General features: G+C 39.8%; 1 protein-coding gene across 1 annotated transcript; it reads left to right on the top strand.

Annotated features, from left to right (window-relative positions):
- The first annotated feature begins 1,122 nt into the window (after nt 1-1,122).
- On the top strand, nt 1,123-12,428 carry INIP (INTS3 and NABP interacting protein). Its single transcript, XM_010077140.1, has 4 exons — nt 1,123-1,147; nt 7,236-7,338; nt 9,846-9,936; nt 12,195-12,428. Exons 1-4 carry the CDS (start codon nt 1,123-1,125, stop codon nt 12,288-12,290), a joined length of 315 nt encoding a protein of 104 aa, XP_010075442.1. The 3' UTR covers nt 12,291-12,428.
- Nucleotides 12,429-14,413: the final 1,985 nt, after the last annotated feature.

The following is a 14,413-nucleotide window of genomic DNA, read 5'->3' as shown; positions in this document are numbered from 1 at the left end:
CCTCCTCCCCGGGACTGCCCCCCTGCCGCCGCGCAGGTCAAACACGTTGTGGGTGGTGTCACTGCTCTTAATGAACACTGCTGTTGAATGAGTTTATCTTTAAGGCTGGCGTTGCTGCCCAGGGACCCGCAGTTCCGCGGTGTTTCCTGGTCTCCGGTAAAAAGGTGACTGACTCCTCTCGTTCCCACAGGATTCAGTGTTCCCCTCCCTCCCCTCCACCGGCTGAGCTGGAGCCCGTCCTCACTGTGCTTTGCAGCCCGGCACCTGAATGGAAGGAGCGGTTGATGGTGGCCTGAGGTGATGATGTGTGGCTGAGGAGCCAGCGTTCCTCTTTGTGTCGCTGCAGCTGTGAGGATGGCAGCCTTCAGCAGGCCTTGTAGCTAGGATTTAAATTGTCTTTTCTCAAATAATGAGTTTCCTTGATTTAGTGCCTAAACTGAGGTCTTTAAGGACTGTAGCATTTAAGGAGTATAATGCTTTAATGTAACTAGATCTTAGGAAGAAATGTTTTCCTGTGCAGGTGGTGAGGCAGTGGCCCAGGTTGCCCAGGGAAGCTGTGGATGCCCCATCCCTGGAGGTGTTCAAGGCCAGGCTGGATGAGGCTTTGAGCAACCTGGTCTAGTGGAGGGTGTCCCTGCCCATGGCAGGAGGGGGGGAACTCGATGATCTTGAAGATTCCTTCCAACCCAAACCTATTCTATTACTACAGATTACTTAGAATGTATCTTAGTACTATAAGATTCTATGACTCCTAAGTGTAGCCAGACATAACTTTATTGGGAAGAATTTCTGTTAGGAATACATGTGTATGATTCCATAATGACTCTAAAGGTTATTCTTAAATTACTAGAATCTGAAAAAGAATTGTTCACAGTTCTTGATATTTCAAGCTAAAAATTTCAATCAAAACAATATAGGTAGTATTATATATTTTAATACACATTCTGTATTTGGCTTATGCTTTGTAACAGTTGCTACATTTATGAAATCTGTAACAGAATGAAATCCAAGCTTTGCTTTTAAAGGAAAGTGTTTATCTTATATTTTGCATGTTTTGCAGGTGTTTGTCAGGTTAAAAGATTTGGACTGCAGCTGAATAAAACTAGGGCTGAAAATTGAAGGATGGCAGCAAATCCTTCAGGACAGGGTAGGTTTTGATCTAAGTATTCAAGGGGGAACACTACAGGCAAAACATCAGTGAAGTCACCAAACCCATAAGTTGATTTTATAGAAAGACCAAAATGGGAAAGAGGCAGGAAAGCAGGGCTTCCTGCATCCTCCCAGGCATCAGGGAACAGCTACAAGTCTAATAGATTCCACATTGTGAGGGGATCAACAAGACCCAGGCAGTAATAGCTGTCAAGGCTAGATAGCAAATCTGAATGGCATCTGTAAAACCGTTCATGGAAATAGTCTGTCTATAAAGCCAAAGCACGACGTGCCTTAAAGGGAGCTGAGGGTCTGGTGGCAGGGGGAGTCACACGGTAAATTGAAGGAGGGTCTTAAATCGCCCTCTAGAGGTGCTTTTTGGAAATCTTGGTGGAACTCTGAGGCTTGTCCATTCTATGTAATTGCTGAGGAGAAGGAAGTTTCTCATAACTTACTGGTTATGAGAAATAAATTCAGAATCCATTTTTCTAGCAACCCAAGACTTCTTTGTGCACATTTTTATGTGAGTGTCCTTATCCAGGAAAGCAATCCCACAAAGCTGGGTGTAATTAATGCTGAAGTGCTGATTGGGATACCAGATCACCTGTGTGGTTCCCTCCCCTGCCAAAAGAAGATTTTACTTGCTGCTTGGTGAAAAGAAGGTAGTTTTTGTATTGCTAATTGAGCTTTTGTAAAGTGTTGAGGGAGGAGTACTGGAGATTGCAGATGGCTGTCTGTTTGGAGATTTTAACTGAGGGGGTTTTGGTACACAATGGTAAATCTTGCTTTACTCTGTGAATACCAAGTGAGCATCATTGCAAGGAACAGAATGTTGTAATATGTGAATTTACTGAGAAAAGACAGGATTTTTGTTTCAGAATGCCTTTGCTTCCCTCCAAATTCCAGAGGCTTGTAATTTAATAGAGCTTTGGAATCTGCTTTTTAACTTTTGAGATACCCTTTAGAGACTCACTAAAGGAAATGTTTTAATTATCATATGAAAATTATGTGCACTAAGCAGGCAAGAAACACTGTCTAGTTTAATCACCCAAATGAGCCTGTAAATAATACAGTGAGGAGAATTAGAAAGGAACAGGTGAATATGAGCAACAGTTCAAAGCTTCTGTATCTTTTTTCTGGCCAGGTACAGTCTAGTAAACAATTGAGACAAATACTGTATTTTCAGCTTGATGAATGTCACCCATATTGGTACTGTTCAAGCAATTCATTCTCTGATTTCCCTTCTTGGACGAATGGAATAGGGATTTCCTGAAACACTCACAGGAAGGGTTGTGAATGGTAGCGGTTACTCAGACAGAACTGCAAGGATGAATTCAACATTAGCCTTCTACACAGGTAGACATTCCTGTGTTTGTAATTTTTTGTGCTGAGTTGTTTCTTTCCCTTTAATCAGTGCCAGGTATTTTGCTATGAGTTGATTGAGTTTTCTGTTAATTGCAGTCTTGGACTACAAAGGTTAAGATTTTTGTGGACTGGACTTCCTTTAATTCATTGGCCTCTTGGGAAAGCACTATTTTGTTCAGAGTTTCAAAGATGAGGAGCAGCAAAACCAAATAGAATTGAATGCAAGCCTCACTTAAGCCTGTTAGTACCACATGGAACTGATTGCACTGATTGCGTGAGACTGATTACAGCATTTCAAATAAATGGAAAGATTTTAGCACGCAGTGTATTGTCTGCAAGATGAGCTCATAGACCAGAGTGGTACATTTGGCAGGGTGGGGAGAGAAAATCAGCTTCTAACTTCCAGAAATTATTTACAGGTGCTTGGTAACACACTGCTTCTGCAGTAATACTTCACACTAATTACGTGACACGCCTTTGTAGGGCTGCTCTTGTAATGCTTTTGCTTGTGCACAGCAAGGCCAGAGCGTGCCTTGCATGTTACAAAATTAAAGACTCCATGTGTGAGTTCTCCTAGAGGAAGCCCTCTTGAGATGAGAGAAATATGACTGCTCAGGAAGGTCTTTTCTTCCACCTTTAGGTCCCCAAAGGTGGAAGAAATACAGGTCCTGCTTCACACAGGGCTCAGCTTTTCAGAAGATAAGAGTTGGGATGTTGGAGAAACAAAGCTCTTGAAATATGTCCAGAATTCTAAGCTTCAGGCTGTAGCAATCCTACAAGCAATCCAACAATCTCCTTCTGTCCTGGCAGTTGTTTATCCTTTTAGCCTAATGGTACATGAGCACATTCAGATTTACCGTTCTGTTCATGAAATCTATGTTAAAAAGGAAGATTGCACCATTCTGCATTGAATTATGTCATTGTCTACAAACTCTGCTGCTCTGCATCTGCGTCTGATGTGTGTGCAAGCGTAGTACTTGAGGGCTGTAGCATATGTCCTTCCTGAAGAACTTTGCAGACATAAAGCAGTCAATGACTTACATTCAGGTATGCATGTAGATGTAGCTGTTTTCTGGAGGGACAGACAAAATATTAATGTATCTTTTAGTAATTCAAGTTAATGTACTGAATTACTGACAGGCCTTTTGTTTCATTGTGACACAATGTATATGAAAGCACACCTGAATGTAAATTGTTACTGAAAAGTATTGATGTTCAGCAGACTTAATGATGATTTATGATGCCAGCAGTCATAAGAAGAAGAGGAAATCAAAATACAGTTACGCCATCCTGTTTCCCAAACATTTGGTTTTTAATAAGGTCTTTAGATTCTGGTTTTTAAGAGGTTGCTGCCTCTCCTCATGAAGGCTGCCATCTATGAAAGCATGCACTTCAGTAAAAAAATTGCTGTGAAATGCTTTCTGAATTGAGCAGGCAGAACAGTGTGCAGTGACAGTGCTTTTTAATGTACAAAGCTTAGAGCAGACATCCAGCTTTGAAACCATTTTGTCCGAGTGGAAGTGTATCTTGAGCACAGAGTAGTGGAGGGCTCTTTTGTGCTGTTACACATCTATGGACAAATGATAAATAATGCATATTAGAAAAAACCTTATGCATACTGTGAATTTGAAGCAACCAACAGATCAGGATAAAAATGGGAGATGAAAAGCAAGAACTTTAAAGTAGAAAAAGGAAATACTGTTTCTTGCCATGCAGAGTTAGCTAGCAGAACTGACAGAGATATCGGTGAGGTAGGGTGGTAGGATTAGGTGAAAGAGCAACTCTTGCTGTGAGCTCTTAAAGTTACCAGTATCACTCAGCAAGGCTTCAACCTTTTCTACTTGCACAGTTGTTTTGCATGTGAAAGGCAGAAAATTAAACTTCTAGCTCCTGCACAGAGCACATAATACAATGCTTCATGTCAGAAATAGCGGTGTCAGAAAGAACAGGTTTAAATTTTAAATGTCCTGAATCTGCTACCTTAGAGAGTAATCTGAGGATCCAGGTACTCAGTTTGACATCTGACACTGCTATTAATCTGTTTAGCTGCCTTGAATGTGTCATTTTGTGTCAGGAGTCTTGTGTCCGCAAAGCAGAGAAGAATATTCATGAACTGCAATATTAATGAGCTGTTGAAACCCAAAATAGTGGTGCAACTCAGCCCAGTTAAGGGAAGTCTAAACTTAAACCTTTATTAAGAAGTTGATGTGTTTGAAAATTTACACTTCCTTTCACAGATGAGGATCTACTCTATACTAAGGATGGCTTTTTCGAGTCCGCATTTTTAGTACTAGAAAGCAAAGAAGATGTATCAAATCTACAGATGAAAAATTACTTTATTTGTAATTGAAGTAGGAAACTTCTGAAGCTGTTTCAAGTTGGTCTTTATGGAAGCACTTAGATGTTGCCAGAAATTATGATTTATTTTGTGGGGATGCCAGATTTCCTCTCTAAATGGATTTCCCATGTCCCGCCCCTCCATTGTTAACTTCAAATGAGCAAGTTTTACCATCTGCTTCATGAGAAATGTTAAGCATATTTGGTCTTTATTTTTTAGCTGACAGCAATTTATATTAAAAAGTGGTCTCATTTTTCTGGCCTCAGTCACCGTATCATCTGAATTCCAAGGATGCATTTAGAATTATGCAGTTCAGGATAAACAAGCAGGAGCAGAAGGCCACTGAGTAATATGTCAAGCATTAAGCTTTTTGGCTGAAAACTGTGTAGAATGAGCATACAGACATGATCATTTTAGCTCAGACCCTCTTAGAGGTAGTTCAGTCACTCTATTGCACCTTTGTCTACAGAATTTACAGGAAAGTCTGGGCTAGCTGCAACTAAGAAATGTTGAATCTTTAGCTCGTTAGCAACATCTCCTAGCCTTTGTATCTCTTAGAGCACACATTCAGCTGTGTTTTAATGTTTCAAACTCATTGTTAGTGCAGGGTCTTAAAAAAAAAATAGTGTGCAATATCTGAAGAACAGAGAAACAACGAAGACCTGAATCAATACACTTAACAAAATGGAGTTTAAGTGGAACTGATGCCATGTGGGAAGAGGAGATTAACAGATGGAAAAATGGCAATTAATTAATTTAAAAATCTGTTAACAAATGTAAAGATTATTATGGGTGATCTTGCATAAAACCACAGCAAAATGTAATAAAATGACTGCTCCTTTCGAGAACTAGACACTGAGGCTCAGGGGTGCATGTGTTAGGCATAGTAAAAGAAGAGGTGAGGGTTTGATAGCAAGGCAGTACAGATGCAAATTGTTATTTAGAGTTGAAGGTTTCTACCTGATAATTGTCTCTTTCATTGAGCCGTGCTGGTGAAAGGAATATTGGGTTATGTAATGAGCAGCAGCAGCAGAACTCTCAAAGGGAATGAACTTTGAGTGCAGCTACTTCAAATAAATTTGAAATCATTTTACCTCAACATGGTCATACTCCCCTTAAGAATTACCATGTCTGGCCTTCCTAACAACTTGTGGGTTACCATTTCTTAGTGGTGTTACTGAAACAGCACTCGGGATGTGGGTGGGGGCACAACATACAGCGGTTTTTAACGGGAATGAGTTTGACTTTTTGTATGGAGGAAATAAAGGAGATAACTTGACTTACACATTTTTTTTTATGACTGTGTAGTCATTACTTGACAGTGGCTTGATATTTATAGAATAGCAGCAAATGAGAGATTTAAAAAGTGTGTGTTCTTGACATGAGGAGTGTTTTTAGTGGCATAGGGGCCTGTAAGAGCCAGCTCCGTGGCTGTTATCCTCAATTCTGCTGTACAGGCATACTGGGCAACAGCGGGGTCTTGTGTAGCTGTTTATTTGGTGGCCGCAGTAAGATCTTTTACCATAAAGAGGTCCTGCGTAAGTGCAGTAGTTTTGCCACATTTTCATTTAGAAAGCAACCTCAAAAATACATAAATAGCACCTATTTTAGGCATTTTCTAAATTCCCTCAGTAACTCTACTTCCCGACCCTTTTGCTACCGTATGAGGTCCCTTTGGGAAGATGATGTACAGAGCAAATAAAGGCCACGTTCTCGTATTGTGTCCAGACAGTTTAATTTTGCTTCTCTGTTCCAGCGCTGTAGTCATACTCTCCTGTGGTCATACTCAGAATAAGGGCATTGTGTGTATGTAAGGACATCAGTATATTAAAACAAAAGCCTTTCTTCATAGATTTAGTAAAAGGTTGACATTTTTTGTAGAACACATATGCAGGCTTGGTGGTCATCTCATTCTTACCTGTTATGTATGTAAAACTTGTATTATAGCTTGAGTTCACTGGCATGAGAAATTAGGCCCTGTGAGTGTATTCCTCCAATATTATAATTGAATTTTATGTTCAGTGACTGCATTTTAAATCTAGAACCTGGTAAGTTTACTTTTTTTTGAAAGGCAAGTGTTTGATCATGTACCTTTTTTATAGCTCCAGAGCTGTCTTGGGAAGGGGCAGGATCTAACTTGAGATAGAAACCTGCATTTTAGAATGTTTTAATATGTATGATAGCTTAAGGAACCTATTTGATGTTATTAGAAAATAAAAAATGAAACCTATTTATTGATAGCCTTTCAGGTGAATGCAAAACTTTGAAGATAGTGGATTCATCATAATATCATATTGTACAGAGACTTTTAATTCCACAAGGTTAGAGTTGGGCCGCAAGAATCAAGTAAATCTCTCTAATATTCTTCTGTCATTCCCACCAGGTTTCCAGAATAAAAATAGGGTTGCAATCCTGGCAGAACTAGACAAGGAGAAGAGAAAGTTACTTATGCAAAACCAGTCTTCCACAAATCACCCTGGAGCCAGGTATTTTATGTTCTTAGATCTGTTTGGACATCACTGATTACATCAAAGGAAAAAAAATAGCAAGTGAGCTGTAAGCTTACATAAACAGTTATCAGAAGTGTTTTCTGACCATCCTCAAAAACCAGTCAGAGAGACTTTGCACTTTTGGAACATATTAGTATTTAAAATTGTTTACAGACCCTGGATTTTGGCTTACATAATTTCCATTGGAGAAGGGGAGAAGCAGATATGCTTACTCACCTGTATTAAATTCAACCAAAGAAGAATCAGATGGCAGGCACTGAGAAAGCATTTAATTATTAAGCTAAAATGCCCTAAGGAATGGAAGTAGGAGACTATTGGGTTCAGGGTACTGGGTGTTTAGAGAAGAACAGTTACAGCAGGGGGTGAGGTATCCCTGAAACTCCCTGTGTGAAGACAAAGGGGATCTGCAGATCTTGTAAAAGGTGCTGTGTTGTAAGGATCATTCTGTACCATTGGGTGTAGTAATCTAATCTGAATTTGGGAGCTGTCAATGAGATTTCTCCCATTTAAGACAGAGTAGATTTTTGACATAAATCAGTCACTAGAAAATCACAGGCTGGTTTACGTGGAGAAATTGAGATAGTTGAACTTCTGGTTTAGCATGAAGTGTGTGCAGTGCCGTGTTAGTGTGTTACATACAGAATCTGTACAAGAGTCAAATACTCTGACTACAGTCTGAGTGCTGCCTGTGTCTTTTCTCAGGGAGATTCTAGGTCACCTTTAATTCCTTCATACTGTCAAAAGCATCCAGAATATTTGAAATTGCTTGAGTTCGATCTCTGAGTGACTCTGTATGCAGTTATTGAAGCAAAATTGTTGACTGGAGAAGAAAACAGAAATATTATACTATTATGTACAACCCCTAACTCCTGGCAAGTGTTTCCAGAAATACTTCATTTGCAGTCTGGCAGAGTTTCAGGGAGTGCTTGATTACTTTCTTTTTTCTTTAAGGAAAAATAACACTATATATGCTAGTGGGTAGAACTGGAATTTGTTAATTTTGAAGGTGGGGATGGGGGGATACCTACAAAGCAGCAGGCAAACTGTCTGCTTTGGCATGGTGGTGGGCTGATGTGTGATTTTTGAGAATCTGACCATTCTGTTGCAGGGATGTTGCACCAAAGATTTTGTACCACAGAGTTGTCAGAAATGACACCATAGAAATTCTGCAAACTTGGCAGAAAAAAAGCTCAATGTATCTAAAGCACAGTGGTGGCACAGCCAGTGTAAGGGTGAATGAGTTAATTGATTTCTAGCCTTGGCATATGGGAATCCTCTATCCAGGAACAGATGTCTCTTTAGTGTCAGCTTATGATGAAGCCTTAAGATTATTGAAAAGTTAAAGGGTGCAGAATTAAATACAAAATAAATACGTTCAAAATAACTGAAAATATTATGTTTTAAATAAACTGAGTAATACTTTTCTCCAGCTGTGAAGCTTGTCTTAATATTTGGCATAAAATCTGTTCAGAGGATTGTCACTTAGCTTTCATTATGCATTTAGGCATAGATTTGGCTAAAGGTCTTCTCATGAGCATGGCTGCTTTTGAAAAATTTATTTACTAAATCAGCTGTTGACATTGAAGCTGCTGGGAAGGGTCAGTTGATGACTTTGCTTGGATCCCTTGTTGTCCTTCATACTTTTGTCTCTATGACTGAGCTGCGTTTTCAGCACCAGTCTCCAGAGCCAGTTTCAGAGGTAGTTGTGAATTGCCTTGTGATACAGCTCTAATGGCAGTCCTCACTGATTTAGATCTGGAGGATGGCTCATCACGTTGCTTATACAGAGTTGTGAGGAAAAAAAAGTCTACTTTTTATTTCTTCTTTTTTGATTAACAGGGTGGACAAGTCTTAAGATATAAAAGCCAGGAAAACCTATTTAGATATTTTAGTTTGAAACTCAATGTATGCTGCACTGAGACAGATAAGCAAAATCAATTTTGGATACTCTTAAGCTATCATCAGAGGATCGTTACTTCAGTTAAGTCAGTAGGAAGCTCCTTTACTATAAGGCAGTGATCTGCCAGCAGCTGGTCTTACGCTGAAGACTGCGAAGCTCTTGTTAGTGCTTCTGTTCATCACACTCTTTTAGGATACTCACTGAGTGACTGAGTAATGGTGAAAACGCAAAGCTGCTGTTTTAAAAATTGCTGGTATTGTCTAGTGTTGCACCGCTGCGGTTCCACTGACTTCAGTGGGACTCCACCCATGAGTGAAATCCACAACTGGCTTCAGGACTCTGAATCTTCTGGGTTTAGTTTGGCATCAGTTGTTTATGCTAGGTCCAATTATAACAGCTATGGTCATTCCGTTTTCCTTTTCTCTCTTATCTTAACAAATAGTAGTTCCAAACAATAGCTAACAATTGTCAAGCCATGAGTCAAATAAATTGTGAGCTGTGGAAGTTATGGAATGTATGACTAGAATGGCAAGGACATGTTTTTTTCTCTGATATGTATCATACCATCTTGTTCTTTTTGCAGCATTGCACTTGCAAGATCACCATTGAACAAGGATTTCCGTGATCATGCTGAGCAGCAGCACATCGCAGCACAGCAGAAGGCTGCGCTACAGGTAAGCTGATTCTCTGTTTTAGATGTGCATCCATTCAGGGAGTAGTCCTGCACCTAGAGAGAATGAAAAGCCACTTTCAGAGGTTTGGTTTCATATGTTTCTGTATTTGTCACAAATGAAGTTTCTTCTTTTATGATGAAAGCTTAAATCTGTCAGCTCATAATCTCTCAATATGGTTTTAAGAATGTAGCCTGCAGTATCCTCATAGCTGCTTTGTACATCTCAGTCAAGAGTCAGTTTCATCGTACTTCTGAATGTCTCAACAAAGTGTAGGGAGAAGTAGCCACACATCTTTCCTTGGCTGTTTTGCCAATTGACGGGGTTAGCACAAAGGACACAGGCACCAAATTAAAGAAGTAAACTTATCTTTATTTATGTTTAAGGTGATAAAATAATGAGGTAAATAATACAGTGAGAATAAATGAAACCAAGATAAGGTAAAGCAGCAAAATAATAACCAAACTACTATAGCAAGCATAAAATAAGGTAATGCACCTTATCATTACTACATAGAGTTAGTGATAGTGATTGAGAAGGATACATGATGTATCAATTGCCCTATTAATACATTACCATCATCCAGGTCCGCAGTCACTGGGGAGCCTGGTTGCAGCGAGGATTTGGAGAACCCTTCCCAGCAATTGTGAAATCTCTGTACAGTGCATCCACTGTATAGATGAGGCTTCCAAATTTCCCTGCCAGCGGTCCCCGCTTTTATACAGTTAAATAAACAACTTTACATCTCAAACGGCGAAAAACATCTGGTGTGGTTTTCCACTTGTCAGCTTTCGTCTTGAGTCTGGCCAGGACCTTGAGAGCGAAGTAAAAAAATAGGGGTAAACGTATCTGGTAATCCTGATTATGTATCTTCCCAAAAAGCCTGTCACAGGCCTCTGTGGGCCTCCACATCTTTTTACCGCACATCCTTTTACTTCTGTGTTTGCGGTAGGTGTACCTGTCTTTTGGTTGCAACAGGCATGTCTGGTTTTGACAAATGAGGGTACTGTTGCACAACTAGCATTTTCCTGCGGACTTACACAGCAAGCATTACGGCAATGCTCTATAAGCGTTACAACAAAGCTTTTATGAGTTGGTGTATATTCATAAGTTAATACATTACATACTTGATCAATATTGTACATCTTAGGTATATTGTTAGGTTGTGAGGTTCATGTAGAGGTCAGCTTTGGTTCAGGGTCTCACTGCTCAGGCCCTACTATTTCATTGGTTGAATCTGAGTAAATGCCAAATAAATACCCTGCAGTTATGAGTGACAGAGATGAAAGATTTGGAAAACTTACTTGTACATGTACAGGCTTCTATTTGCTGCTATTTTGCTTATGTCAGGTGAGGCTGATTTTGGTGTTGAAATTGGAAATTGAGCTGGTGGGAATGGGAAAAACATTGAGATGCAAACTGGCAACACTCTTCACGTATCCTATGCCTTGTTGTGTTTCTGTCACCCAATAAATGCCCCAGATTGCTTCTCCTAAAACAAACGGGAGAAGAAGCGAGCTCTGGCTGGTGTCCTGTGGTAGTCACAGGACACCATTGGCTGGAAGGATCCTCTGGAGGTTTCTAGTCTAGTGCCCTGCTCAAAGAATGACTAACAGCAGTGCTATATGACATTGCTCAGGGCATGGTCCAGTCAAGTTGTGAAGCTTAAGTTTTTGGTGGAAGGAAGGAATATGCAGGCAGTCTAGCATACTGGAGTGCAGTCTATGAACTGGGATGGGCTACATATGATTTTACAAAGGTTATCCAGAGCCATAAGCAGCAGCTGCCCTCCTCAGGTGAACAAGCATATATACGTCCCACAAGCAGAAGGCTGGTCTCCCATGTTGTACCGGAGTGTGTCTGGTCACATGTCATTTGTACGTGCAGTCTCACATTGTGTGACACTACTGATTGACACTTGTGGCAGTCATATGTGGCATCTGGCAGATACCAAGACCTGTAAGTTGATTAAAAATGGGAGTGGAAGTATGGGGTCTAGGCAAAAGAGAAGCAGTTAGGAGTTCATTTACCACTCTCCCCACATTCTCCTGAAAAAGGACGAGCAGGGAATGGCCACGTAAATTCCCTTGATCGGCCCTGTTCAGATGTGGGTGATCTAAAATGATGGGTTTGAATTTGACTATCAGAGTCAAGGAGCAAACTGGAAGAAGTAAATAATTAATGCTGCAGAAGCTGTAAAATCTTCAATTATATCAGTGCTACAGGGAGATACGCATTAACAAATGTTTTTCTCTTTCCAGCACGCACATGCACATTCCTCAGGATACTTCATAACTCAAGACTCTGCATTTGGAAATCTTATTCTTCCTGTCTTACCTCGACTTGAGGCAGAATGAGGAATGTTGTTTCTCAGAACTGCAAGGTCTCATTCATACCAGGAACTGTCTGACCTTTTAATTTCTTTACTTATCTTAAAACCTTTTTTTTTTCTGGATTTTTGTGGTTGCCTTTCGGGAGCATGAACTCTAACAATGAAAAAGCAATGTTGTTGAACAGCTATTTTTATCCTGTATTTCTGTTCCTCCATCAGGTCAAAGTCAGATGTAAGACTTCCTTGGTGTATGAAGTGCATAGTGCTTGCTTGCTCTTGTCTGTTTCTGTGCTTCCTTTAAATAAATGTCCAAACCAGAGTCATCAAGAGATGCACACTCTGACAGCAGTTGTTTCTTATTATTATGTACAGGTATGATATTCGACTTTAATGAAAGACAAAAGTTACTTTTGTCCATCAAAACAGCCATGAATTTATCAAATGCATTGGTTGGTCTTTTTTTTTTTTTTCCCTGTATGCAGGAACATTGCTAGTGTACTGTTGTAGTATGGTCTGGTTTCAAGTCCTTAGGTATAGTGTGCCTGCCTCTTATTTTGTTTTGTAAAATATGAAAATTAATTAAAATGGGGAAAAAATCAATTGTTTCAAACAGTCTTTTAACAGACAAAAGAAGTCTTTTAACTTCTCTGGACATTTCAGACAGAAAGTGTGGTGTGCGAGAACAATTCAGTTTAAAAGGTCATATTTTTCTAGTCATACCTTTTTCAATATACTTAGCATGTTTCATTTTGTTTGCTTTTTTCCTTCCTGTTTTTATCTGTGGTAATAAATTCCAGCTTCATGCTGAAAGGAAATCTGTTGATTTTAAGGTAAATTGTTTTGGAATTGTGATAATGCTACCAGGATAAAGTAACTTAGAGTGAAAAACAGTCCTTGCATGGATGTTCTTATATCTCCACAGCTTTACTAATACAATCATAGTAATGCATTGATTGCTTTACCTATGGAGGCAAGTTTTAGGAAACAAAAAGATCAAGAGAACTGAAGCAAGAACCAGAAATCGGAATGCATTGGTTAAATTGGTGGCCGTTTGAAGCAGCTCTGTCCTTTGCAGAAACTTGGCTGTCCCATGAGGTTTCACGGGTTGAAGTCTATAGATTTCCTTGGTGACGTGTAAGGTATCCTATTTGCATCTGCAGGGGTTGCCTGGACCCAGTAAGCATTACTGAGCTGTGAGCACTGTTAACAATAGTGTTCCTCATGGCTAAGAAAACAGCGAGGGCCAAGAGATTGGTGTGGGTCCAAGGAAAATGCTACTGCTTACATGGCTTTCAGCTGAGTACGGACCCTTGCAGAACCTGTAGCACACTAAAACATTTTCAAGAAGTAGAGTCTTGTGGAGGAGGCCTGATAGAGCTTAAAGATGTGCAATTGTAACATGAACTATTCATATCATGTGCTTTTTTGAGGGGTCAGATGTGGCGAGTCATGGGAGCAGTGATTGTTTTTGTGGGCAATGGAGAAAAGAGTACGTGTCATTTGAGTTTTCAGTGGTTGTCTCTGTGTAGCTTTATCTTTTTAATTACCAAGAGTAACTTCACCATGAAGCTGTCCTGACTACTCATTATTCTGCAGCATGAGCTGAATATCTCAGATGCTTTGAAAAAAAAAGGTCTGCAAATCTATGTGTAGAAGCTATGAATCAGTCCAAGCTTGGAAGCATACTGAGGCAAAGAAGGTAAAGCAGATATAGCAGGAGGTTTGGATTTCAGATTTTAGTTGAATTTAAAAACTAGACTAGGCACTTTAATGTTAAAGGAGTTTGTTTTTTCCCCTTGAGAAAAGTGGCAAAAGACTGACTGCTTTGTCTACAGACAGATCCTCTGTGCGAACAGATTGAATGGTAGAATCTCTGTGTTGCTGCGTAGACTGCATATGATCCAGGCAATGAAACAGTAAAGATCCTCCTTCTTTGGAAAGCTTTCATTGCTCTACTGAAAGAGTTAAACTTGCTCACTATGTTTTCATCTCAGGTATAAAAAGATCTGCTTGTGGAAATCCAGGGCCTGGGCTCAAAAATTGAGGTATTCTAAAGAGGGGAAATATTGACACAGCTGTTGCAATATTTTTAAGTTACAGTGCCTCACATTATTCTATGTAATCATGAGGGACTTGGTGATATATGTA

Source organism: Pterocles gutturalis, unplaced genomic scaffold, assembly GCF_000699245.1.
Source record: "Pterocles gutturalis isolate BGI_N339 unplaced genomic scaffold, ASM69924v1 scaffold22703, whole genome shotgun sequence".
Classification (NCBI taxonomy): domain Eukaryota; kingdom Metazoa; phylum Chordata; class Aves; order Pterocliformes; family Pteroclidae; genus Pterocles; species Pterocles gutturalis.
The sequence above is the reverse complement of the archived record's forward strand: the minus strand, read 5'-3'. Positions and strand labels throughout refer to the sequence as shown.

Excerpts from the sequence above, each read along its gene's own strand:
- INIP (XM_010077140.1), top strand. The coding sequence starts at position 1,123 with ATGGCAGCAAATCCTTCAGGACAGG. Across the intron at positions 1,148-7,235 it reads AGCAAATCCTTCAGGACAGG|GTTTCCAGAATAAAAATAGG; the intron begins GTAGGTTTTGAT and ends CATTCCCACCAG. Across the intron at positions 9,937-12,194 it reads AGCAGAAGGCTGCGCTACAG|CACGCACATGCACATTCCTC; the intron begins GTAAGCTGATTC and ends TTCTCTTTCCAG.